Raw genomic sequence first — 27277 nt, 5'->3', positions numbered from 1 at the left:
GCGGTCATATAGGGTGCGACCGTGACTGGGAGGGTGAGGTTCAGACAAACTGACGCGGTCTTGACTTTGTTTCTTAGGCTACTTTCACACTTGCGTTAGGAGCGGATCCGTCTGGTGTCTGCACCAGACGGATCCGTTCCTATAATGCAAACACTTGCATCCGTTTCAGAACGTTTATCCGTTTGAATAACTGTTTATTTCAGATCTGATTTTTCACTTCGAAAACCTCAGATCCGACAGTATATTCTAAACACAGAAGCGTTCCCATGGTGATGGGGACGCTTCAAGTTAGAATATACTGAGAACTGTGTACATGACTGCCCCCTGCTGCCTAGGCAGATGCTGCCAGGCAGCAGGGGGCAGACCCCCCCCCCTCCTGTATTTAACTTATTGGTGGCCAGTGCGGCCCCCCCTCACTCCCCAGTATTAATTGTAACCAGTGCGGCCCACCCTCCTTCTATATTCATCGGTGGCCAGTGCGGATTCCCAGTATATGACCAGTGCGGCCTCCCCCTTTCTCCTCCCAGTATTAAATATGACCAGTGCGGCCTTCCCCCTCCCTCTATATTCATTGGTGGCCCGGCCCAGTGCGGATTCCAAGTATTGTGACCAGTGCGGCCTCCCCTCTCGCCCCCCCCCCCTAATTAAAATCCCCCCCCATCATTGGTGGCAGCGGAGAGTACCGATCGGAGTCCCAGTTTAAATCGCTGGGGCTCGCCGATCAGTTACCATGGCAGCCAAGACGCTATTGCAGTCTTGGCTGCCATGGTTACTTAGCAACAAATAGAAGCATTATACTTACCTGAAGAGCTGCGATGTCTGTGTCCGGCCGGGAGCTCCTCCTACTGGTAAGTGAAAGGTCTGTGCGGCGCATTGCCTATAGCATCTGCCAGGCAGCAGGGGGCAGTCATGTACACAGTTCTCAGTATATTCTAACTTGAAGCGTCCCCATCACCATGGGAACGCCTCTGTGTTAGAATATACTGTCGAATCTGAGTTTCGCGATGTAACTCAAATCCGATGGTATATTCTAACATAGAGGCGTTCCCACTCAGAATGCATTGGGCAGTACGGATCCGTTCGGGGCCGCTTGTGAGAGCCTTCAAACGGAACTCACAAGCGGAGCCCTGAACGCAAGTGTGAAAGTAGCCTTACACCGTTCACACAATTATGTACAGGATTCGTAGGATTCGAGATTCGAAAGATTCAATATATTCGAGAACCTTTTCGGATTCGGATTCGGATTTTAAAAAAATTGGATTCGTCCCACCTCTAGTATTTTTGTTTTTTACTTAGATTTTTCCTAGTCCTTCAGTAAAATCCTGCTGTTGGTAATCTTGCAGGAGTAACACAGATCACAGGGACAGGGCCGGATTAACGTAGGGGCGGATGGAGCTGCAGCTCCAGGCCCCTGCATGAAAATAGGCCCAGCAGCCTGCATAGGCCAACCGGAGCTAGGCCCGCATAGGCCGCCTCGCTGAGGTTGCCTGGCGGCCGCCCCGCGGCCCCTTTAGTAGGTACCGAACCGTGCCGACTGTCAGATGATGACAGGGCCGGCGCGCAAGGAGAAATCTCCCAGGCCGGCCCTTTACAGAACTCACTAGGACAGTGACAGATCAGGTCAGGTGACAGGTCAGCTGTGCACGCCGCGCTGCGTCGTCATGTCAGACTCCTCCCCTGGGGCCTAGGCCATGCCGTAAAGTGAAAGATTGTTACGGCTGCTGCGCGCTGGAAGTTCAAAATTCTTCCTGCGTGGAGTCAGGGGTGCTGCCAGCGGTGAGTCGCGTTCAGCAGCCTTCAGTGTACTACCCAGAAAACAACTCATAGGCGGTAAGTAAATCAGCATTGGCTCACCTCACCTATTATACTGTATACTGTATAATTTATACATGTCATTCAGGAGCATGGAAAAGCTGGGTGATGATTTTTTTCACCTAGCTTTTCCATGCTCCTGAATTGCATATCTGCTTTAGGCATATATATCTTTATAATAGCTGAGCCTGATCTATTATAAACAGATATGCCATTCAGGAGCATGGAAAAGCTAAGTGAGAAATAGTCACCTAGCTCTTCAATGCTCCTGAGTGGTATATCTGCTTATAATAGATCAGGTATTATAAACAGATATGCCTATAGGCAGATTTGCCACTCAGGAGCATGGAAAAGCTAGGTGACTATTTCTCACCTAGGTTTTCCATGCTCCTGAATGGCATATCTGCTTATAATAGATCAGCTATTATAAACAGATATGCCTAAAGGCAGATTTGCCATTCAGGAGCATAGCATGGAAAAGTTAGGTGAGAAATTGTCACCTAGCTTTTCCATGCTCCTGAATGATATATCTGCTTATAATAGTTCAGCTATTACAAACAGATATGTCTAAAAGCAGATCTGCCATTCAGGAGCATGGAAAAGCTAGGCGACTGTTTCTCACCTAGCTTTTCCATGCTCCTGAATGGCAGATCTGCATATAATAGATTGGCTATTATAAACATGTATGCATATAAGCAGATATGCCATTCAGGAGCATGGAAAAGCTAGGTGACTATTTCTTGCCTACCTATCTTTTCCAAGCTCCTCAATGGCATATCTGCTTATAATAGATTAGCTTTTATAAACACATATGCCATTCAGGAGCATGGAAAAGCTAGACGTGAATAGCTTTTTCATGCTCCTGAATGACATATCCAGCAGCACTAGTTAACTCCTTGGGGGGTGGCTATACATAATACAGCCATCTATATAGATGGCTGTATATTTAAACTGTGGCCAGAGATGTACACTTAGACTAAGTTCACACAGCAGATTTTTCACAAACGCAAACCCGTGCGTAAATCTGCTTCAAAATTACGCATGAACTTTAGTCCAATAGACTTGAATGGGGATTACGCAGACCCGTTCACACTTCAAACTTTATGCATGCGTATTTTCACATGTGTAATTTTGCGTAAATTTACACTTTATTTGTGCTATAAAAAGTTGCTCTGCGTTGCGTTTTCATTTTCGATAAAAAGGCCCATTAAAATCTTCTGCACCAGGCCCATGATGCTCCTTATCCGGCCCTGCACAGGGATAACCATTAGTGCCAAAGCAGGACATGGGACTTTTCAAAAGTTAAGTAGATACAGTTGCTTAGCCCTGTATTGCCTAGAACAAATGTATCTCTGCAAATGTTATGGGAATCTCTAGTAGATCAAGCTGATTCCTATGACAAGTTGCACATTGCTAAGTGCGGAGTTTTGAAACAAACGTTCAAATGGCTTCACAAGCTAGCTAAGCATATGTGCATATTTGATGATGCCATTAGCAAGCTAGAGAAGCTGACCCATGTGAAGAGACAAAGGTCCCTGCAAATTTGCATTACCAGTGTTGTACAAAAGGGGTAAACGGGTTTCTAGTCTAGAAAGCAAAACTTAAAGAAAAAATGAGGTACTTATAGGAAAGGACAGTCAGATCAGCATGCTGCAGTCTCATTAGCTGAGAAAGAAAAATATCATGCAGATGTTGATCAAGTTTTTATACTGCTGTATATGGAGATAACGGGCTATAAGGAAAAAGCAGCATCTACTGATGTGATCAGTGGCGTAGGGATCGCCATAGCAACCATAGCAGTGGCTATGGGGCCCTACGCCACTGGGGGCCCGTCCGGATCGCATTCTTTTTTTTTATTTTTTTTTATTAACACACACACAGGCACTGGCAGCCAGGCCCGCCCGCCCGCCCAATGTAGTGGGTGGGGCTGGGCGGTCCGCGGCTCAGGCCTGGCTGGGGGAAGCTGCGTCAAGTCAGGACTCAGGGACTGGAGCAGGCTGGCCCGGGCAGAAGATGAGGTAGGTGGTGGAGGGGGCCGGAACAGGGGCGTACCCATAGGCGTGCGCACGGGGTGTGCCTGGGCACAGCCTAATCACACCCCTGTGCTCCGCCTCCTGCACTGCCAGCCATGCACGTGCGGCGTGACGGAGTGAATGACGTCACGTTACGCTGCCGCCGGCTGCCTATTTTGAATGTGAAGAGCGGGAGCCTGCCTGCCCGCCCCCCCGCGCCCAGTGTGCCTAATTGATCTTCAGGATGTGTCATCAATACAGAAGTGAATGGATTCTGATCTTTTGTGCACTGCCAGCAGTCTGCCACAGTAAAAAGAAAAAGTCTGGAGTGGAGAGGAGTCCTGACTGTCCCCAGTAAGTAAGTGAAGTGTCAAGTGATAGATAAGGATTATTAGATAGTAGTATACATACTAGTACATACTTTGCACAAGTTTATTATTTACAACTTAAAGGGAACCTGTCACCAAAAAATACTATTAACAGCTTAATAAGCGATTTTTTGGTGACAGGTTCCCTTTAAGTTGTAAATAATAAACTTGTGCAAAGTATGTACTAGTATGTAGTACCTTATAGTGCTGCATAGTAGTTTCCTAATGCACTTTTTCTTCATTTAGCCGCATCTAGCCTCCTTGAGAAATCAATGTTTTATTCAGTCGGTGCCCCCTGCTTCAAGTCAGGTTTGAAGTCAAGGGGGCAGCGGCCTAGGCGTCTCCAATCCTGCTCTCCCCGCCGCCTTTATTGACACGCCGGATCTCAGTGCCGGGACCACGCTCCCAGCCAGCATGCGCAGTAAAGGGCTGCTGTAGCCTGTAACGCGATCCCGGCTCCGGCTCGTACACTCAGCCGGCTTCAGTTTCGCTACTGCGCATGCGCCCAGCATCTTCTGTAACTGCGCTAGTATGTAAGGCTGGCGGGCGCATGCGCAGTAGCGAAACTGAAGCCGGCTGAGTGTACGAGCCGGAGCCGGGATCGCGCTACAGGATACAGCAGCCCTTTACTGCGCATGCGGGCTGGGAGCGCGGGTCCCGGCACTGAGATCCGGCATGTCAATAAAGGCGGCGGGAAGAGCAGGATTGGAGACGCCTAGGCCGCTGCCCCCTTGACTTCAAACCTGACTTGAAGCACGGGGCAGCGGCTGAATAAAACATCGATTCTCAAGGAGGCTAAATGAAGAAAAAGTGCATTAGGAAACTACTATGCAGCACTATAAGGTACTATTAATAGCTTAATAAGTGATTTTTTGGTGACAGGTTCCCTTTAAGCTCACTTACATAAGGAACGCGGGGGTCCGTCTTACAATAGTTGTCGGCCTCCACCCCCTGTTGGGGGTCAGTCACTGTCAGGGACACTGTTATGAAGGGGGGGCCCATAAATTTTTTTTGCTATGGGGCCCATGCATTTCTAGCTACGCCCCTGGATGTGATCCTTGCTGACCTGAAGAGTGAGTTAGCAAAGATGGATGAGACAATTAGTAACATGCAGAAGACAATAACTGAGCTCTCACATCACAAAAATTTGCACTCAAAGCAAATTTTGTGTTTGGAGTGCAAACAGGGGGACAGATGAGAGTGACACCGCTCCTATAGCTGCCTCCAATCAGATTGATACCACTCCAATTGCTGTACAAAGAGCTGCCACGAGTGCTGCTGGAGACACAGTGCGTGGATTAGGAAGTGGCATGGGAAATTTACAGACCACTTCCAACTCACAGACGTGTCACAGCAATACGGCAGAATGGCACTCTTTCCATGACATGGAGAGGATGCAATTTCTGCTAAAGATATGTAAACTGATTTCTACTTATGATCCAGACGCAGAACTTTCTGTCCCTCCAGAATATCACATGGAACTGCTCAAGCTTTGGTTGCCTACACATCTTTTTCAAAGATATGAGGTCATAGGGAACATTTCCCCCAGGAATGGCCTATTTCATGATGAGAAAGACAGACTTTCCATCCTCATGAAATTGGTAACAGGGCATACGGATGTCACCCCAGAGGTCCTTAGTGACTTCAGGCCTATCATCCTTGATGAGCCCTCGTCGCTTTGTGGAAGGTTTGAAGCTACCGATGTAGTAGAGTTAACACTTATGCTTTCTGAGATTTCTGAGATGTGTTATCTAAACTAAGCAAACACCTTCAATTGCTTTTCAATGGCTTTTGTTTCAAGATAACACCATAATTTAAGAAATTTGAGTTAAGAGATTATAGGAAGGTGACAAAGGATCATGGTGTAGGAGCCCCACAAGGCATGATACGCATGTTTGTGGAAAAGTTTCCATATCTTGATGCCACAGTTCGTTTGAATGCAGCTAAGGAGACATCACTGATTGAGGCAGCAATGGTAATAGAGCAGGTCAGGCAGGATTTGCTAAAGAGTCACAAATCTATAAAAATCAGGAAGAAGGTAGCATTTAATAAAAAAATGCAAGATGGCTGCACGTTAAAGGGTATGGCAGCTAAGAAAATATCTGTGTATTCTAGTGCTCTTCAAAGAAGAAAGTGGGAGAATATACGGTGTTTACATTGTCTGCAATATAGACACATAAAATGACTCTTTCCGCACAGAGATGTAAGGCGGGGTGGCTTTCAACCATACATAAAAGTGCAAGGACAAAGACCTGTTTCATTTGTGAGCCAGCATGGCTACACATGGAACAGGGCTGCAAAAAGACACCATCACAACAGATATCCCTACTGGGAATCTGCTATAATAGATTTGTGGTGGGGATCCCTAAAGATCTGGCCATAATATGTAACTCAGGGATACCCAAAATACTGTCCAGAGCCTGCAATCAATATAAACCTATAATAGTCCCCAGTGTATGGTGACATGGTCACCAACACAGGGGGAGGGATTAGGTATATTGTTGTAGAACCTTTAGTTTCTTTGTCCTCAGTAGTGTAATGTACTGTAAATGTGATAGAGTTCTTGTGTTTAATCTCTACACACAGGAACAGTATCTGTTTGGGGAGCTGTTAGGAATTTATGACCCTCTTTATTGTAGAAGTCGTTGCCTGAGGTCACCGCAGTATCTTCTAGAGGTGTGATCCTCAGGGGTAAGGCCATACAGCTCACAAACAGATGACATTGTCCCTCAAGCATGAGTAGACAATCGATTTTAAATAAGCTCTTTTGCTTGCATCAATTGGCAATACTGTTGGTCTATAAATGATTGTTGGGCATGAAACCTTTTATAACTTCTTGTACAATGGGACAGTTCATTCTGGGAGTGCTACGATTTTGCCTTTCATGTTGGGCAGGTACCTTAATAGAACTGACAAAGTCTGGTTCTGTAATGCGGCCCTCACCTATATCAGTAGGACGGCATATAATATATGGTTCTAATTTTTCGCTGCCAAGGTCTGTTGCTCCTCTCGGAAAACCCCTTTAACTGAAACTACCACACAGTGAAATGACATATTTATCTCTAACAGTGAGGCTCTGATCTAAATTTTCCAAATGCACCCATACTCACTCCCGGCCACATTATATCTCATGCTGTAGGGATAAATTTATTAACACAGTCAGTAAAGCACTGGCAGAAATGTGGTTCAAACTCTACACTCATTTTTTATTAAAGAATTGCAATATAAAGTACATGCAGGTCATAATAAAAGTCAGCATTACATATTAAACATAACTTCACAGTTTCAAAAGCCAACAGTTACTATTAATATGAGCGGTATACATACAGTAAAGAAAATCAACAATAAGATACAATGAAAACATAAAAAAGAAAGAAAACTAAATGTATAAATCGCAGTTTGTCACACAAGCAAATAATACCCAAAAGTAGGTTAAATGAACCTAGGTGGACAACCACATACTGTATATAGTATTTATTTGGAATAAGACAGTTATGAACTCATGGCTTAGGCCTCATGAACATGACCGTAAGATCTGCTAAATATAGGAGGGGTCCTTGTGCTGTCCACATTTTTTGGCGGTCCACTGACTATAGTGAGTCCGGGGTCCACATTTTGCAGACAAGTAAAGGACATGTTCTAGCTTTTGCAGAACAGACATACAGATGCGGAAAGCACAGCTAGATGAACCCCGTTGAAATCAATGGGACAATTTTTAATGGCTGTTTAGACAGAAGTGCACCCATTTAACAGCTGTTAATAATGGATGCACTCTGAAAAAAGTGCCTTTCATGGATTACAATGAAGAAAATAAAAATACCCATCTCAACCACTTGCATGCGCTGGAACACTCACTTCTCAGTGGATGTAGCAGGGCCTGCTTTCTCACCGCAGGTCCTGCTGTCTTCAGTGAGGAGTGAGTGTTCCAGCACGTGCCAGTGGTTGAGGTGATTTTTTTTTTGTTCAGCACTATACTGGGGGCTACTAAGAGAAGCTGTATACACACCATGGGCCACTAAGAGACTGCAGACAACTGGCACACCACATCCAACACCTGTCACCTGTCTTACCAATAAAGCACCAAACCAGTTTTTTGTGGGTGAAGGGTCGGTCACAGCTTTATTTCAAATCTCTCTTTTTTTTTAATTTATAAACACCAACCATTGTTCTGTACGGCCATAGGCCGCTCCCCGGAGTGTGGGAAGCGCTATGCCCCACTGAACCCCCAGTGGGCAAGTCCGCCTTCTCCTCCGTTATCCTTAACATTAATTTTCGACCTCCAGCTGTTACTTATACATAAAGTGAAACAGGGAACCTGAAGCGAACAGTTCACGAACAACAATAAAACGGGAGGGAGGGTGGGAGGGAAAAGCTCCCTGATGAGTGGGTCCAGGATCAAAGAGACCAAGCCAGGGGAGGCCCTCCTTTTTATTAACTCTGAGGGGAGGGGACAGACCTACCAACTGAGCACTGAGGAAAGGGGGGGGGGGAGCAGCTAACTACACTGGAACTCTCAGCTACTGACACCCCTATGTCCACTGTAATAAGGTAGTTGCAGGCGACAGGGGATTTAACTCCCAAGCGCCTAGGTTAGCGCCTGCAGTCCAAAACGCTTTCGCGACCTACTGTGGCGTTAAGTAGGACCATTATATATACTTCTAGAGGTGCATTATTCATACTGGGGGTCACTAAGGGGCTATTTGATGTCCAGGGGGCACTATGGGCAACATGAGATATAATGAGGGTACTGCAGGGGTTGTTTTTGTTCAAAAAATGCAGATGAACTACATCCGTTTTTAATGTCCTTTTTTTTAACAGCCTTTACAAACTGATACAAAATGGATGCAAAATGGCCATTAAAAATGTATACACTACCAAAGAATGTTTGCACACACTTTAACTCTTTGTTGAATTAATTTCTAGTTCTTGCTTCCAAAACTGCATCTGGAAACCTGACTGTGTGAGTGTTTCCCCTGAGCATGTGAACTAGAGCTAACTGATAGAAAGCTCTTTATGCTAAACAGCCATAACTGCAAAATTGACTTCAGCTGGAGGGAGGAGACTCCTTGTGGATGCTTTTATACTATCACTTTTTCTCTCTATAAATTTATGTAATGGTGAATAATAGGTTTTTCTGTTGTTCCATGAGTTTGCCATCGAGATTCTGCTCCAATGTTTGTTTAGGGGTGTTGGAAATTCTGCTTGAGTTTCCTGGTTGAAGAAACTTTTCACATTCCTTTCAGCAAGTTGCGCAGCATGTTGTTTAGAATCTTCATCGAAAAACTTCTGCTCATTTTCTATGTAAGTTTTCCAAAACATTAGTTGAAGGTGACTGACCGGTGATAGACATCTGCTCATGCAGGCAACCACCACAGCAAAAAGCAAGGCAACAGCTATGAGACACCAGCCAAGAACCTGCATGATCCGAACATAAATGAATAATAATAAAAATAAAAATAATAATAATAATAATAAAAATGGTTCAAGTACAGACATTAAACCTATGGGAAACCACATGTAGTTTATTACCAACTTGCCATTTACATGGTTATCGTTTAGTGGATCTTGGGGAGTCCATGGTTACACATTTCACTCAATATGATGATGGACTTCATTGATAAACCTGCTTAAATAGCTGGTATGAGCAACTTTTGTACACTTGGGGAAAGAAAGAGGGTGTAACTATTTAAATTTTAATGGGAACTAATCACTATGAAAATCCAATCTGATCTGCAGCCATCATGTTAGGCTTTTTTTTTTTTTCATCTGTGTTAATAGCTCCCTGGCTCACTGAGTAAGGCCCCATGAACACAGCCTTATTTTTGGTCCATGTCCAATCCATATTTTTTGCGGCTCCGCCAAAAAATAAAATAAAACGGACATTCCTGTGCTGTCGGTGTAACGGGTGAGGATGGGGAAAACCCTCAGCCGTGCGATGACGGATGATGGTGGTCGATGCAAGGCCAGGACAGGATTTAGGGAGCAGGTCACCTCCTATCAATCCCTAATTCTGACCCTGTCTCCTAGCCGTATGAGCCGACCCTGATGGTGGGAGGGCTCATACTCCGGAACCTAATATTCCTACTCGCCCTCAGGGTGGCCCTGGACTAGGAGCAGGGTAAGACGACCTGTTCCTCCTGGATACGGAGGAACCGGAGTCTCACTGGCCAAGCTACAACAGGAACAGACATATGGCAATGGCAGGTAAGTGCAACTAATACCACACCTACCTGCCACCAACACTGAGCCTGGAACCCAAGTATAAGTGCTGCTGTCCACAGCAACACAAGAGACAGAGCACACACCACACAGGAACCCAGGAAACCATACGCTGCAATAAATAAGCATAACGCAAACACATCTTCATAACATCCAACAAGATTTATGACCACAAGGGTGGCCCTCACTGGCAGATGGTATAAGGGACCAGGAGGGTGCCTCCAGCTTACAACCAAGGCTGGAGTACCCCTCAACTTCAGGTCTTCACTATGGCTTTATAGCCCAAGTAGCCACACCCACACAGACACACCCAGTGTTCACACAAAGAAGGGAGATTAACCCTTCTCCCACCAGGGAAGGGAAGACAGCCACTTAAAGGGAAACGCACACAACACACTCACCTGTTACCGCCGGCAACGGTATGCGTGGCAACCATGTCCTGAGGAACAGCCAGCAGGCCGAGACACTGCCACCACATGCACACAACACCAGACGTTGCCGCGGACAACCACAAGTGAAGGGAGGCGTCACAGTGCATACAAACATACCCTCGTGCACAACAAACAGACATACAAAGTGCATACCTACACACACACCCAACCAGGTGTAACCGCATGCACTTGACAGCAGGCTGCCCTGCAACAGCTCAGACTGCCAAGTACCAACCATGTTGCCAGCGGCAACCACACGTGAGGCAACATATTAACACAAATTGCCATAGGCAACCGCATGCATAGACAGTGAGCAGCTCAGCAACAAGCTCAGGCTGCTACACTGCCAAGAACACCATGTTGCCAGCGGCAACAGCACGTGAGGCAAAACACTCACAGCTGCGGTGAACAACCAAACGACCGCTGACAACTGAAAGCGGACTCTAAGAGTCACGACCATGACCATGGTCGTGACAGTCGGCAACCGTGTGGCCGGACCGCAAATTATAGAACCTGTCCTATTCTTATCCGTTTGGTGGATATAAATACGCTTTTTTACAGCAGGACCCATGAAAATTGCAGGATGCAATGTGTTTTGATCAAAATATTTTGGCTGCGAGTCTCGGATTTTATCATATAAGAGTGTGGGCTTAGTCCATATATAATGTTTGCATCTATTGTGATAGTGCATTTTTTTCTGATTGGTGCACACAGAGGTAACTAGGAGAAACACACTATATGTGCAGGGTCTGCTCTACTGAATGTAGATGCTCAACGGCATAGATAGGTTTAAAATAGGACCTGCCTGACTGAGACCACCTTGGTGCTGGTAGGCGGGCACAGATTTGTTTTAATCAAAATATATTGGCTGAGAGTTTTAGATTTTATCATATCAGAGTGAGGGCTTAGTCCATATATAATGTTTGCATCTATTGTATAAGTGCATTATTTTCCATGATTTTTCTTTTTTAAATATAGCCATGTACATCCGCATATTTAGTTATCATATCGTGAAGGATGTTTTGTATCTTTTTCCCGTGAAGTTTATGTTCTTGAAGGAGTGGCACCTTCAGGCGTGAACGCGCTTTTATTCTGGGAGTAGCATTCATGTGCACTTTTACCCCACCTATCCCACAGGCGACCTTGATTAGGTGGTACATATAGGTGTGCGTGCTACTCCTCTCATTGGTTGCTTGATGCACACAGAGGTAACTAGGAGCAGCACACTATATGTGCAGGGTCTGCTCTTCCAAATATAGATGCCCTACGGCATAGGTAGGTTTAGAGTAGGACCTGCCTGACTGAGACCACCTTGGTGCAGGTAGGTGGGCACATGTGTTTTGTTCAAAATATACACTGCTCAAAAAAATAAAGGGAACACAAAAATAACACATCCTAGATCTGAATTAATTAAATATTCTTCTGAAATACTTTGTTCTTTACATAGTTGAATGTGCTGACAACAAAATCACACAAAAATAAAAAAATGGAAATCAAATTTTTCAACCCATGGAGGTCTGGATTTGAAGTCACACTCAAAATTAAAGTGGAAAAACACACTACAGGCTTATCCAACTTTGATGTAATGTCCTTAAAACAAGTCAAAATGAGGCTCAATAGTGTGTGTGGCCTCCACGTGCCTGTATGACCTCCCTACAATGCCTGTGCATGCTCCTGATGAGGTGGCAGACGGTCTCCTGAGGGATCTCCTCCCAGACCTGGACTAAAGCATCTGCCAACTCCTGGACAGTCTGTGGTGCAACGTGACGTTGGTGGATAGAGCGAGACATGATGTCCCAGATGTGCTCAATTGGATTCAGGTCTGGGGAACGGGCGGGCCAGTCCATAGCATCAATGCCTTCGTATTGCAGGAACTGCTGACACACTCCAGCCACATAAGGTCTAGCATTGTCTTGCATTAGGAGGAACCCAGGGCCAACAGCACCAGCATATGGTCTCACTCGGGGTCTGAGGATCTCATCTCGGTACCTAATGGCAGTCAGGCTACCTCTGGCGAGCACATGGAGGGCTGTGCGGCCCTCCAAAGAAATGCCACCCCACACCATTACTGACCCAATGCCAAACCGATCATGCTGGAGGATGTTGCAGGCAGCAGAACGTTCTCCACGGCGTCTCAATACTCTGTCACGTCTGTCACATGTGCTCAGTGTGAACCTGCTTTCATCTGTGAAGAGCACAGGGCGCCAGTGGCAAATTTGCCAATCTTGGTGTTCTCTGGCAAATGCCAAACGTCCTGCACGGTGTTGGGCTGTAAGCACAACCCCCACCTGTGGACGTCGGGCCCTCATATCACCCTCATGAAGTCTGTTTCTGACCGTTTGAGCAGACACATGCACATTTGTGGCCTGCTGGAGGTCATTTTGCAGGGCTCTGGCAGTGCTCCTCCTGTTCCTCCTTGCACAAAGGCGGAGGTAGCGGTCCTGCTGCTGGGTTGTTGCCCTCCTACGGCCTCCTCCACGTCTCCCGATGTACTGGCCTGTCTCCTGGTAGCTCCTCCATGCTCTGGACACTACGCTGACAGACACAGCAAACCTTCTTGCCACAGCTCGCATTGATGTGCCTTCCTGGATAAGCTGCACTACCTGAGCCACTTGTGTGGGTTGTAGACTCCGTCTCATGCTACCACTAGAGTGAAAACACTGCCAGCATTCAAAAGTGACCAAAACATCAGCCAGGAAGGAACTGAGAAGTGGTCTGTGATCACCACCTGCAGAACCACTCCTTTATTGGGGGTGTCTTGCTAATTGCCTATAATTTCCACCTGTTGTCTATCCCATTTGCACAAAAGCATGTGAAATTGATTATCACTCAGTGTTGCTTCCTAAGTGGACAGTTTGATTTCACAGAAGTGTGATTGACTTGGAGTTACATTGTGTTGTTTAAGTGTTCCCTTTATTTTTTTGAGCAGTGTATATATACAGTACAGACCAAACAAGTGTAAAACAACTGAAAATATGTCATATTCTAGGTTCTTCAAAGTAGCCACCTTTTGCTTTGATTACTGCTTTGCACACTCTTGGCATTCTCTTGATGAGCTTCAAGAGGTAGTCCCCTGAAATGGTTTTCACTTCACAGGTGTGCCCTGTCAGGTTTAATAAGTGGGATTTCTTGCCTTATAAATGGGGTTGGGACCATCAGTTGCGTTGAGGAGAAGTCAGGTGGATACACAGCTGATAGTCCTATTGAATAGACTGTTAGAATTTGTATTATGGCAAGAAAAAAGCAGCTAAGTAAAGAAAAACGAGTGGCCATCATTACTTTAAGAAATGAAGGTCAGTCAGTCAGCCGAAAAATTGGGAAAACTTTGAAAGTAAGGGCTATTTGACCATGAAGGAGAGTGATGGGGTGCTGCGCCAGATGACCTGGCCTCCACAGTCACCGGACCAATCGATGGTTTGGGGTGAGCTGGACCGCAGAGTGAAGGCAAAAGGGCCAACAAGTGCTAAGCATCTCTGGTAACTCCTTCAAGACTGTTGGAAGACCATTTCAGGGGACTACCTCTTGAAGCTCATCAAGAGAATGCCAAGAGTGTGCAAAGCAGTAATCAAAGCAAAAGGTGGCTACTTTGAAGAACCTAGAATATGACATATTTTCAGTTGTTTCACACTTGTTTGTTATGTATATAATTCCACATGTGTTAATTCATAGTTTTGATGCCTTCATAGTCATGAAAATAAAGAAAGCTCTTTGAATGAGAAGGTGTGTCCAAACTTTTGGTCTGTACTGTAATTGACGCCAGGCGGGGGCTGCGAGGTGCAATATTCGTCACAGTTGTGTTTGCTCTATGGATCCTCTCTCACGTACCCTCCAGAAGCTGTGGGATTTCTCCAGATTCTTATGCATCCTACCAGGATCTTATTGAGTCACTTCCAGCCCATCTAGCTGCTGTCCGTTGCCGCACATGGCGGTTACTCTGGATATTAGCTGGTGGTCATAATAATAACTTGACTATGTATATTCTCTTGGGGACATAGGGCGTACCTGTATGCCCTGATGTCCCGGTACTTAAGGACACAGGGCGTACAGGTACGTCCTGTGTATTTCCTATAACCGCCGCGCAGGCACCCACAATCCGCAGGCACCCTGGGTCAATGCCGAGGGGGGTCCTGTGACCCCCGGTATCGGCGATCAATGCAAACCACAGGTCAATTCAGACCTGCGGTTGGCAGCGCTTTCGGAAGTTTCTGATCCCCACTGTCCATGACCGCGGGGATCAGAAACTTCAAAATACCTTTTTTTATGTTTAACCCCCCCCCCCCCTGCAAAGAGGTTGTGATGTGCGGGCGGGGCGGCAATGCGGGCGGCAGGGCGGGCGATCATCCGCCTGCCCTCCCTCTCATTTTCAGGATGGACGATCTTGTAAAGCAGAGTGTCAGCACATTGCTGACACTCTGCTTGAAACGGTTGACATCATCACACAGATGTCAGCCGTTTAACCTCTTCCATGCCACGGTCCGTAGGGACCGCTGTATGGAAGGGGTTAACAGAGAGGGGCCCCGCTCCCTCCCCATCACCCGCTGCTCTATTGTGGTGATTGTTACCATGGCAACCGGGCGCCTTCACAGGCCTCCGGCTTTCCATGGTGCTGATCAGACTTCTGCTAAAGGCAGAAGTCTGATCAGACTGTGTAAAGTGAAAATACAGTACAGTAAACTATATAGTGTACTGTATTGTATTATACAGACATCAGACCCACTGGATCTTCAAGAACCAAGTGGGTCTGGGTAAAATAAAATGAAAAAAAAAAGTGAAAAAAAAGGGAAAAAAAACAAACATTTATCCCTGATTAAAAATGTAAAAAATAAAATTCCCTACACATGTTTGATATCACCACGTCCAAAACGACCTGATCTATAAAACGGTCATGTTACTTTCCCCGCAGGGTGAACGCCATAAAAAATAAAAACTATGATGAAATTGATATTTTGCTACCTTACTTCCCAAAAAAGGTAATTAAAGTGATCAAAAAAGTTGTATGCATGCCAAAATATTACCAATCAAGCCGTCACCTCATCCCGCAAAAAATTAGCCCCTACATGAAACAATGGCCCAAAAAATAAAAAAAAAATATGGCTCTCAGACTAAAACATTATTTTTTTGTTTCAAAAATGTTTTTTTATGTTAAATGTAAAAAAAAAAAAAAAAAAGTAGACATATTAGGTATGTCCGCGTCCGAAAGAACCTGCTCTATAAAAATACCACATGACCTAAATTCTGAGGTGAACACCGTAAAAAATAAAAAATAAAAAAAGGTGTCAAAAAAGCCATTTTGTCACCTTACATCACAAAAAGTTTAATAGCAAGCGATCAAAAAGTAGTATGCCCCCCCAAAGTAGTGCCAATCTAACTGTCATGTCATCCCACAAAAATGATACCCTACCTAAGACAATCGCCCAAAAACTGAAAAAAAACATGACTCTTGGACTATGGAGACACTAAAACATGATTATTTTTTTTTCAAAAATGATATTATTGTGTAAAACTTTAAAATAATAAAAGTATACATATTAGGTATCCGTAACGACCGGCTCTATAAAAATATCACTGTCAAAAAAAATTGAAATACAAACTGTGCAAAAAAAAATTTGTTTTGTCACCTTACTTCACTAAAAGTGCAACACCAAATGATCAAAAAGGCATTTGCCCCCCACAATTGTGCCAATCTAACCGTCACCTCTTTCCGATAAAAATTATACCCTACATAAGACAATCGCCCAAAAAATAAAAAACAATATGGCTCTCAGACTATGGAGACACTAAAACGTTTTTTTTTTTGGTTTCAAAAATGATATTATTGTGTAAAACCTAAATAAATGAAAAAAGGGTATACATTTTACATATTGCCACGTCCATAAGAACCTGCTCTATAAAAATACCACATGACCTAACCCCTCAGGTGAACACAGTAAAAACAATTAAATAAAAACGGTGTCAAAAAAGCTATTTTTTTGTTACCTCACATCACAAAAAGTGTAGTAGCAAACGATCAAAAAGTCATAAGCACCCCAAAATAGTGCCAATCTAACCGTCATCTCATCCCGTAAAAAAAATGGTACCCAACCTGAGACAATTGCCTAAAAACTGAAAAAACTATGGCTCTCAGACTATGGAGACACTAAAACATGATTTTTTTTGTTTCAAAAATAATATTATTCTGTAAAACCTAAATAAATAAAAAAGGTATACATATTATGTATCAACGCGTTCGTAAGAACATGCTCTATAAAAATAGCACATGATCTAACCTGTCAGATGAATGTTGTAAATAATAAAAACTGTGCCAAAACAGCTTTTTTTTGGCAAATTTTCCATTTTAATCAATTTTTTCCTGTAACAAAGCAAGGGTTAACAGCCAAACAAAAAAATATTTATTGCCCTGATTCTGAAGTTTACAGAAATGCCCCATATGTGGTCATAAACTGCTGTATGACCAAACAGCAGGGCGCAGAAGGAAAGGAACGCCATATGGTTTTTGGAAGGCAGTTTTTGCTAGACTGGTTTTTTTGACACCATGTCCCATTTGAAGCCCCCCCTGATGCACCCCTAGAGTCACCACTAGAGTAGAGACTCCAAAAAGTTACCACATTTTAAAAATTACACCCCTCAAGGTATTTAAAACTGATTTTACAAACTTTGTTAACCCTTTAAGTTAATGGCAAATGGAGATGAAATTTCAGAATTTCAATTTTTTGTTACTTTGCCTCATAAAAAGTGTAATATAGAGCAACCAAAAATCATATGTAGCCTAAAATAGTACCAACTGCCACCTTATCCCGTAGTTTCCAAAATGGGGTAACTTTTTTGGAGTTTCTACTCTAGGGGTTCATTAGGGGGCTTCAAATGGGACATGGTGTCTAAAAACCAATCCAGCAAAATCTGCCTTCCAAAAACCAAATAGCGTTCCTTTCCTTCTGCGCCCTGCTGTGTGCCCGTACAGCAGTTTACGACCACATATGGGGTGTTTCTGTAAACTGAAGAATTAGAGCAATAAATTTTGAATTTTTTTTTGCTGTTAACCCTTGCTTTGTTACTGGGAAAAAAATATTAAAATGGAAAATCTTCCAAAAAAGTGAAATTCTGAAATTTTATTTCCATTTTCCATTAAATCTTATGGAACGCCTAAAGGGTTAATAAAGCTTGTAAAATCAGTTTTGAATACCTTGAGGGGTGCAGTTTATTTAATATGGTCACTTTTATGGAATTTCTACCCTAAGGGGTGCATCAGGGGTTCTTCAAATGGGACAGGGTGTCAAATCTGCCTTCCAGAAACCATAAGGTGTTCCTTTCCTTCTGCGCCCTGCCATTTGGTCATACAGCAGTTTACGATCACATATGGGGTGTTTCTATAAACTACAGAATCAGGGTAATAAATATTGAGTTTTGTTTGGCTGTTAACCCTTGCTTTTTTACTGGAAAAAATGGATAAAAAAGTGAAAATTTGCCAAAAATGTGTAATTCTGAAATTTCATCTCCATTTGCCAATAACTCTTGTGGAACACCTAAAGGGTTAACAAAGTTTGTAAAATCTGTTTTGACTACCTTGAGGGGTGTAGTTTCCAAAATAGGGTAATTTTTGGGTGGTTTCTATTATGTAAGCCTCACAAAGTGACTTCTGACCTGAACTAGTCCTTAAAAAGTGGGTTTTGGAAAATTTCTGAAAAATTTCAAGATTTGCTTCTAAACTTCTAAGCCTTGTAACGTCCCCAAAAAATAAAATGGCATTCCCAAAATGATCCAAACATGAAGTAGACATATGGGGAATGTAAAGTAATAACTATTTTTGGAGGTATTACTATGTATTATAGAAGTTGAGAAATTGAAACTTGGAAATTTGCAAATTTTTCCCAATTTTTAGTAAATTTGTTATTTTTTTATAAATAAAAATGAATTTTTTTGACTCTATTTTACCAGTGTCATGAAGTACAATATGTGACGAAAAAACAATCTCAGAATGGCCTGGGTAAGTAAAAGTGTTTTAAAGTTATTCACACATAAACTGACACTGGTCAGATTTACAAAAAATGGCCTGGTTCTCAAGGTGAAAATTAGCCCAGTCCAGAAGGGGATATACATAGCTACATATACTGCTTCACGTGTCTTCACTTCATCATGTGATATGCGATATGTCATAAAAGCTTATGTGTAACGTATCATCTGAGCTCCCACAATACACTGCTAAAAGGACACCACTAGAATGCAGATTTTTTGCTTTAGAAATAAAAGGAGAAGAAAACATTGCATAACCCAGAGTTAGTTCAAGAAAAATAAAGCCAAGTACCGATGTGCTTTCTGAGATTTCTGAGATGTGTTATCTAAACTAAGCAAACACCTTCAATTGCTTTTCACTGGCTTTTGTTTCAAGATAACGCGATGATTTAAGAAATTTGAGTTAAGAGTTTGCATGCTAACCCTGATACATCTGTATTTGTGTAAAAAAAAAAAGAAGCTGTAGTGCCTGTACTGATCGGTGAAATGTTGTAATATTATGTAAAAAAAAATTGTAATATTATGTATTATGTAAAAAATGTTGTTTCCTTTAACGGAGAACTCTCTAAAATTATTAAGGTCTCTGACTTTAGACCACCACTGAATGTTGTGTCAGATGGAAGTGGTATTCCAGGATTTTGTTACTGATAGCCTACCCTCAATATAGGCCATCAATATCTGATTGGGGGAGTCTTGCACCTAGCACCCCAATCAGTCAGCTGTTTCAGTGCAGCTCCAGTCCTGGAAGTTGGCACTAGAACTACACAGCTCCATACACTGTGTAATAGATGGAGCTGCTTACTGCAGCACTACTCCCATTGAAGTGAATAGGAGTAGTGCTGCAGTAACTACTTCCATCCACTACACTAGGGATGCTAAACCTGCGGCCCTCCAGCTGTTGTAAAATTACAACTCTCACCATGCCCTGTAGGCTGATAGCTGTAGGCTGTCCAGGTATGCTGGAAGTTGTAGTTTTGTAATAGCTGGAGGGCTGCAGGTTGGGCGTCCCTGCACTACACAATGTACGCAGCTGTGTTTTTTTGGCACCGGAGCGATGGGGATGTGTTAGACACTAAAGACCAACCACTGGGATACAGCAGACGTTTCCCTTTAAAGGTCCAGGAAGAGCTATATCACTGAGTCTGCTCCTGTGGCTTTAATTGCAGAATACAGGCAAAGGAGAACATTGGGAACTCCAATAGGGGGTGAAATGAGTCATCTTAGGGAAATGATCAACAACCACAAATATTACAAAGTATTTTTGAACAAATGGCAGATCCCTGAAAGAATATGTAAAAATGAGCTCCAGGGTTTCAAAGGCACTGAGTTTGAAGAAGCTCAATTAGCCTGATAAGAAATCTGCAATCTGAGAATAATCAAGTCCACCAAAAGGTAATGTAAACAATTTGGCTTGTCTTCTTGACTCCCCCATATCAAGCAAATACAGTTCATCTTAGATTTGAAGGTCTTAGGACCAAAAACATTCACCCATTGCTTAGGCTACTTTCACACTGACGTTTTGGTTTCCTGGCTCTCACAAGCTGTCTAAACGGATCAGTTTTGCCCTAATGCATTCTGAATGGATAAGTATCCGTTCAGAATGCATCAGTCTGCCTCCGTTCCGCCTGGAGGCCTCACGATGCGGAGGCAAACGGATCCATCCTGACGCACAATGTAAGTCAATGGGGACGGATTTGTTTTCACTGTCACAATATTGCACAATAGAAAATTGATCCGTCCCCCCATTGACTTAAAATGGTGTTCAAGACGGATCTGTTTTAGCAATGTTAAAGATAATACAAACGGATCTGTTCTGAACGGATGCATGCGGTTGTATTATCGGTGCGGATCCGTCTGTGCAGATCCATGACGGATCCGCACCAAATGTGAGTGTGAAAGTAGCCTTAGATTGTCCTAACATCTATAAACAAAAACAGCTGAACTTTTTTTTTACATAGCAAATCTGGTTTGGGTGCCTACTCTTGCATCTGTGGGGATTTGCTCTGGTAGACAGGCTTGCGGACGCAGTATAGAGGCAACGACAACGTCTTTAACTTAAACAGTTCGGTGTTTATTCACACATAAGGATAAGCAAAGCAAAAAGTCAGTTTCAAGGAAAACAGTCACCTTGAGTCTGGTGTTTGTTCACACTATGCAGCAATGCAGAAGTCCTTGGACATAGCAGAATCCACCTGCTCTCATGCCAGCAAGGTAGCAGGCCTTTACCCAGGCCTAAACTCCCAGGTCCCAACACAGAGATTGACAGAGCTTTACTGTCAGAGAGGAGTAAATTCCTACCACTTGACAGTGCTGCCTGTGTTTTACAGCCCAAACCAAGACCCGACCTGGAACGTGGGGAGAAGCCACCCACCCTGCACTTTGGCTGCTCCCAGTAAGAGCCGGCCCAGATCGACTTTACAGCCATACTAAATAGCAAAACCATGTCAGCCAGCACTAACTGCTGCTGACACATGAAATTACCGGCTCTTACCTCACCGAGGCCAGGAATCTCAGTGACACATACCTTCCGTCAATGACGGACCCTTGCGCCTTCCTACACATCCCATATTCTGACTGAGTACCATGTTCTTCTGTGCACAATTTTTTTTACCCCAGGTGTAATAGTAACTTCAGTGCACAATCAGTCTATTGTGTATTGACAACAATCATCATATAATTTACCGCAATCTGAGATTGTAGACTTCACCAAAATGGTCTAGGTCACAAGCCACCTTTACTTCTAACCAAATCTATACACAATGTTAAAAAATATATATACTGGGCACACTCACTTATGTAGACTCATATATTTTATTTGTAGTGTAAAGTACAATCAATTATTCTAAAACACATATACTACAATCAAGCAATATAAAAACACATTAGTACAATAAAACCCATAAGTATAGAATAAATAGTAGGACCGGTGGTAAATAGGGTGGAGATGGTGTATATCAGTCCATACAAAAGTTAGAAAAAATGAATAAATAGATAAAATGGAAGTATATCTCCACTGATAGCTTGAGCTAATGTGGTGGCTGGCTCCACAAGTGCTACCATGGTCACAGTCCTGATTCGCTGGGAGAAAATGCAGCTATAGTCAAACAGAATTCACTTGAGTGGGTATGCTTGCGGCGTCCCGCTACTACTCACTGTTCAGTGCGATTCCTTCTGCAGGTAAAGTTGGAAACAAATTGTCTTTATCGGCTGCTACTGCAAAGCCTGAAAGATACTGTGTCTTTTTCTTTGTGCCTTTACGGTCCTCTGACTGCCGTTCCGTGATAACAAGAAGCCGGTCAGCACTGGGACTCAAAAATGCTTTTTCCCTCGTCGGTTTAATGTGCGACACACTCCTCGTGTGTTTGCACTTGTAGATCCCGGCGTCTCAGGGATTTGGTCAGGCACGGAGTTCACAAAGACTTCAAATTGCCGCACGGCTCTGGATAATACAAGCACGTACTCCTTGGGGTTGTTCCGGGGGGCTCCTCACCAAACGCGTTTCGGGGTACTTGCCCCTTCTTCAGTGGTTGAAGAAGGGGCAAGTACCCCGAAACGCGTTTGGTGAGGAGCCCCCCGGAACAACCCCAAGGAGTACGTGCTTGTATTATCCAGAGCCGTGCGGCAATTTGAAGTCTTTGTGAACTCCGTGCCTGACCAAATCCCTGAGACGCCGGGATCTACAAGTGCAAACACACGAGGAGTGTGTCGCACATTAAACCGACGAGGGAAAAAGCATTTTTGAGTCCCAGTGCTGACCGGCTTCTTGTTATCACGGAACGGCAGTCAGAGGACCGTAAAGGCACAAAGAAAAAGACACAGTATCTTTCAGGCTTTGCAGTAGCAGCCGATAAAGACAATTTGTTTCCAACTTTACCTGCAGAAGGAATCGCACTGAACAGTGAGTAGTAGCGGGACGCCGCAAGCATACCCACTCAAGTGAATTCTGTTTGACTATAGCTGCATTTTCTCCCAGCGAATCAGGACTGTGACCCTGGTAGCACTTGTGGAGCCAGCCACCACATTAGCTCAAGCTATCAGTGGAGATATACTTCCATTTTATCTATTTATTCATTTTTTCTAACTTTTGTATGGACTGATATACACCATCTCCACCCTATTTACCACCGGTCCTACTATTTATTCTATACTTATGGGTTTTATTGTACTAATGTGTTTTTATATTGCTTGATTGTAGTATATGTGTTTTAGAATAATTGATTGTACTTTACACTACAAATAAAATATATGAGTCTACATAAGTGAGTGTGCCCAGTATATATATTTTTTAACATTATTTATTCACTTGGGAGGAAGGGCGGATCCTCTTTTACTGGCAGCACCTCGTCCTAATTTTTCCTCAGTCCTGTGCGTCTCACTAATCTGTGGCAAATCTATACACATTTGCAGTTTCTGATCTTTTGTGTAAATCACTTATAGAAAAGGATAAAGTATAAAAAGAAACTCACCTGTGACTCAGCCCGTATGTTACCCTGTATTTGTTCCAACTCAGCCTGCGTAAGGTTTATTTTAAGAGATGATGCACATGGTATGAAGAGTAATTCTTTCATGCACACATCATTTCTCCCACAAAATCTTTCTTTTATATAGTCCAAAGGAAGTCCCGAAACAATGCATTCATAAAAACTGACCCTTAGAAGAGCCAGAGCAATCCAAGTCAATGGAGGCAATGCTGAGAAAAATATCACTTGTAAAACTATGTACAAGCAGAGTAACTTCTTTTCACACCAATAACGGAATCCACGGACAAATGCATGTGTGTTGCAGCAACCGGTGACTTGTTTCCATAGTGACATATTGAACATAAAGCCAAGAAGGAACAATAGCAATGCTGGAACAAGAAGGAAGACCAAACCATAGGTATGGCTCCAGCTGTTGCATGGACATCTGTACGCTATGGATGAAAATAAGGTTTCACCTACAGCTGCCAGCAAGGACAGGGCACTGTAACCAAGAAATGTCTGGTATTTTGCAGCTAGAGCTGCAATAGTTTTGAAATGCTCCATTACTTACTGACTTCTTAAGGATCCTTATATCTGAAATGATATGTTTTCAAACTATCTTCAGCTACTGCTCATAGAAGAGGAAGTAGTGTGGTACAATAAAGGAACAGAATCTGCATAGTCTATCTCAATTTCCTGCAGACTGATCGTCTATACAAGGCATGCAGAAACAATATGCATTAAGAGTACTGAAAGTAAAGTTTTACACGAAACTGTTTTCTGATTATTCCTGAGATCCAGTAAAACCAAACCACTCAGTGTTGGTCAGTGATTTCCATCAGTGAGTGAGATCCAAAATTAGGTGAGGGTTAAAAACACAGAACAGGAGCAAATCTTTTCATCATACCTTATCTCTGTATAGGCTCCACTACTGCATTTGACATACAATCACCTATTGAAATCTCTGATGTGTAAATTAGATGTCAGGGAACAGAGAGGAAGGAAAGAGGTGCACTCTGACTCCACCCTCAACCCCTGTCCCTGCCTACATACACTACCCGCCCTAGGCGACGGGGCGTAACTGGGCGACGGTCCCTTACTTACGTAAGTGCACAGAGGAAAGATACGGAAGGTCAACAAGCCAAGGGTCAGAACCAGGAGAAGCGGGAGTACAAATGGAGCGGGCAAATGTAAAGTCAACTGTCAGAGCCGAGGTCAATCCAGGAGAGCAATACGTACAAAGGATGAGACGAAGTCGAGGTCAAAGAACAAGCCGAGGTCACAAGGTCAGGAGGTCAATCAGAACAAGCAGCCGTAGACTAGAACCAAGGAACAAGGAAGCACCAATGGACCAGTATCACAGGCAACCTGTAGCCAGCAGGTTGCCTGTATTTATAGTGGGGAGTGAGGGTCATGTGACGTGGCCAGCGTCACATGACCGACAGACAGACAAGTCGAGCACCGAGTGATGATCAGCTCAGCGCTCAAGGCAGATCTAGGAGCAGGGAGCCTCCCAGCTAGCAAAGCTGCCCTGGGAATGAGGCCGAACACAGATCCTCGCTCCGAAGCTAAACAGCAGGTCTGCGGCTGATGGGAGACCGAGTGCGCCTTCTGCGCCCCGTTACATTAGATCTAAGAATTGTTCTACATTGTTAATAAACTGAAGCTATACATATTCTCAAAGTCATTCTGGCATAGGCAAATATATTATGTTGGATTTAACCCCGGTGAAAAGATAATATTGTCTAATACATTATATATCTATTAGCGTTATATTATTGTGACCGATTCAGAGTAATTTGGGCACATCTGTTTCTGCAAATCACAGTTGAACTGGTTTATATGCAGGGCAAAGTTCCATTTAAATAAAAAAAAAAAATATTAATACCTGAATAAGGCCTCATGCACACGACCGTTGTGTGCATCCGTGTCCGTTGTTCCGTTTTCCGTGATTTTCTGCGGACCCATTGACAACTCGGAAAATGCACCGTTGTTCATCCGCGTCCGTGATCCGTGTTTCCTGTCCGTCCAAAAAATAAGACCTGTCCTATTTTTTTGACGGACAACGGTTCACGGACCCATTAAATTCAATGGGTCCGTGAAAAAACACGGATGCACACAAGATTGTCATCCGCGTCCGTGATATGTGTCCGTAAGCTACTTTCACACAGATGGATCCGCAGATCCGTCTGCATAAAAGCTTTTTCAGATCTGAGTTTTCACTTCGTGAAAACTCAGATCCAACAGTATATTCTAACACAGAGGCGTTCCCATAGTGATGGGGACGCTTCAAGTTAGAATATACTACGAACTGTGTACATGACTGCCCCCTGCTGCCTGGCAGCACCTGATCTCTTACAGGGGGCTGTGATCTGCACAATTACCCCTCAGGTGTCGCACCTGAAGGGTTAATTGTGCGTATCATAGCCCCCTGTAAGAGATCAGGTGCTGCCAGGCAGGAGGGGGCAGACCCCCCTCCCTCCTCTGTATTACATTCATTGGTGGCCAGTGCGGCCCCCCCCTCCCTCCCCTGTATTACATTCATTGGTGGCCAGTGCGGCCCCCCTCCCTCCCTCCCCTGTATTAAATTCATTGGTGGCCAGTGTGGCCCCCCTCCCTCCCCTGTAATTCATTGGTGGCCAGTGTGGCCCACCTCTCTCCCTCCCCTGCATTACATTCATTGGTGGCCAGTGCGGCCCCCCCTCCCTTCCTCCCCTGTATTAAATTCGTTAATTTCTAACTATAATTTGTTTTCCCTTAGTCCTAACAGTGGCACAGATGGGGTATTCTGCCCCTGTGGACTGGTTAGGACAGGTGGAAGTTTTAATGAATTAAACAAACACATACACACACCCTCCATCCCCCAATAAAGAGGGGGCGTGACCCCCAGGCCCTTGTGTAATTACAAGTAGAAAAATAACAACTTTAAAGTATAACTAAGGGGGGGATATTTGTGTGCCACTGTTAGGACTAAGGGAAAACAAATTATTGTTAGAAATGAACGATTCCCTTACGTCCTAACCAGTGGCACAGATGGGGATTTAGCAAGAAGAAACCCCCATGGGAAGGTCCTCATGCCTGGCGGAAGTTAACCACTTCAGCCCCCAGTGCTTAAACACCCTGAAAGACCAGGCCACTTTTTACACTTCTGACCTACACTACTTTCACCGTTTATTGCTCGGTCATGCAACTTACCACCCAAATGAATTTTACCTCCTTTTCTTCTCACTAATAGAGCTTTCATTTGGTGGTATTTCATTGCTGCTGACATTTTTACTTTTTTTGTTATTAATCGAAATTTAACGATTTTTTTGCAAAAAAATGACATTTTTCACTTTCAGTTGTAAAATTTTGCAAAAAAAACGACATCCATATAGAAATTTTGCTCTAAATTTATAGTTCTACATGTCTTTGATAAAAAAAAAATGTTTGGGTAAAAAAAAAATGGTTTGGGTAAAAGTTATAGCGTTTACAAACTATGGTACAAAAATGTGAATTTCCGCTTTTTGAAGCAGCTCTGACTTTCTGAGCACCTGTCATGTTTCCTGAGGTTCTACAATGCCCAGACAGTACAAACACCCCACAAATGACCCCATTTCTGAAAGTACACACCCTAAGGTATTCGCTGATGGGCATAGTGAGTTCATAGAACTTTTTATTTTTTGTCACAAGTTAGCGGAAAATTATGATTTATTTATTTATTTTTTTTTCTTACAAAGTCTCATATTCCACTAACTTGTGACAAAAAATAAAAAGTTCTATGAACTCACTATGCCCATCAGCGAATACCTTGGGGTCTCTTCTTTCCAAAATGGGGTCACTTGTGGGGTAGTTATACTGCCCTGGCATTCTAGGGGCCCAAATGTGTGGTAAGGAGTTTGAAATCAAATTCTGTAAAAAATGACCTGTGAAATCCGAAAGGTGCTCTTTGGAATGTGGGCCCCTTTGCCCACCTAGGCTGCAAAAAA

The 27277-nt window shown here is 43.6% G+C and overlaps 1 protein-coding gene across 1 annotated transcript; it reads right to left on the bottom strand.

Annotated features, from left to right (window-relative positions):
• Nucleotides 1-9053: 9053 nt before the first annotated feature.
• On the bottom strand, nt 9054-23923 carry CALHM6 (calcium homeostasis modulator family member 6). Its single transcript, XM_040428900.1, has 2 exons — nt 23316-23923; nt 9054-9607 (listed from the first exon to the last, which is right to left on the bottom strand). Exons 1-2 carry the CDS (start codon nt 23871-23873, stop codon nt 9209-9211), a joined length of 957 nt encoding a protein of 318 aa, XP_040284834.1. The 5' UTR covers nt 23874-23923; the 3' UTR covers nt 9054-9208.
• Between the last annotated feature and the right edge of the window lie 3354 nt (nt 23924-27277).

The sequence above is a fragment of the Bufo bufo genome, chromosome 4 (genome assembly GCF_905171765.1).
Source record: "Bufo bufo chromosome 4, aBufBuf1.1, whole genome shotgun sequence".
In the NCBI taxonomy this organism is placed as follows: Eukaryota; Metazoa; Chordata; class Amphibia; order Anura; family Bufonidae; genus Bufo; species Bufo bufo.
This window is presented reverse-complemented; position numbering and strand designations above follow the sequence as displayed.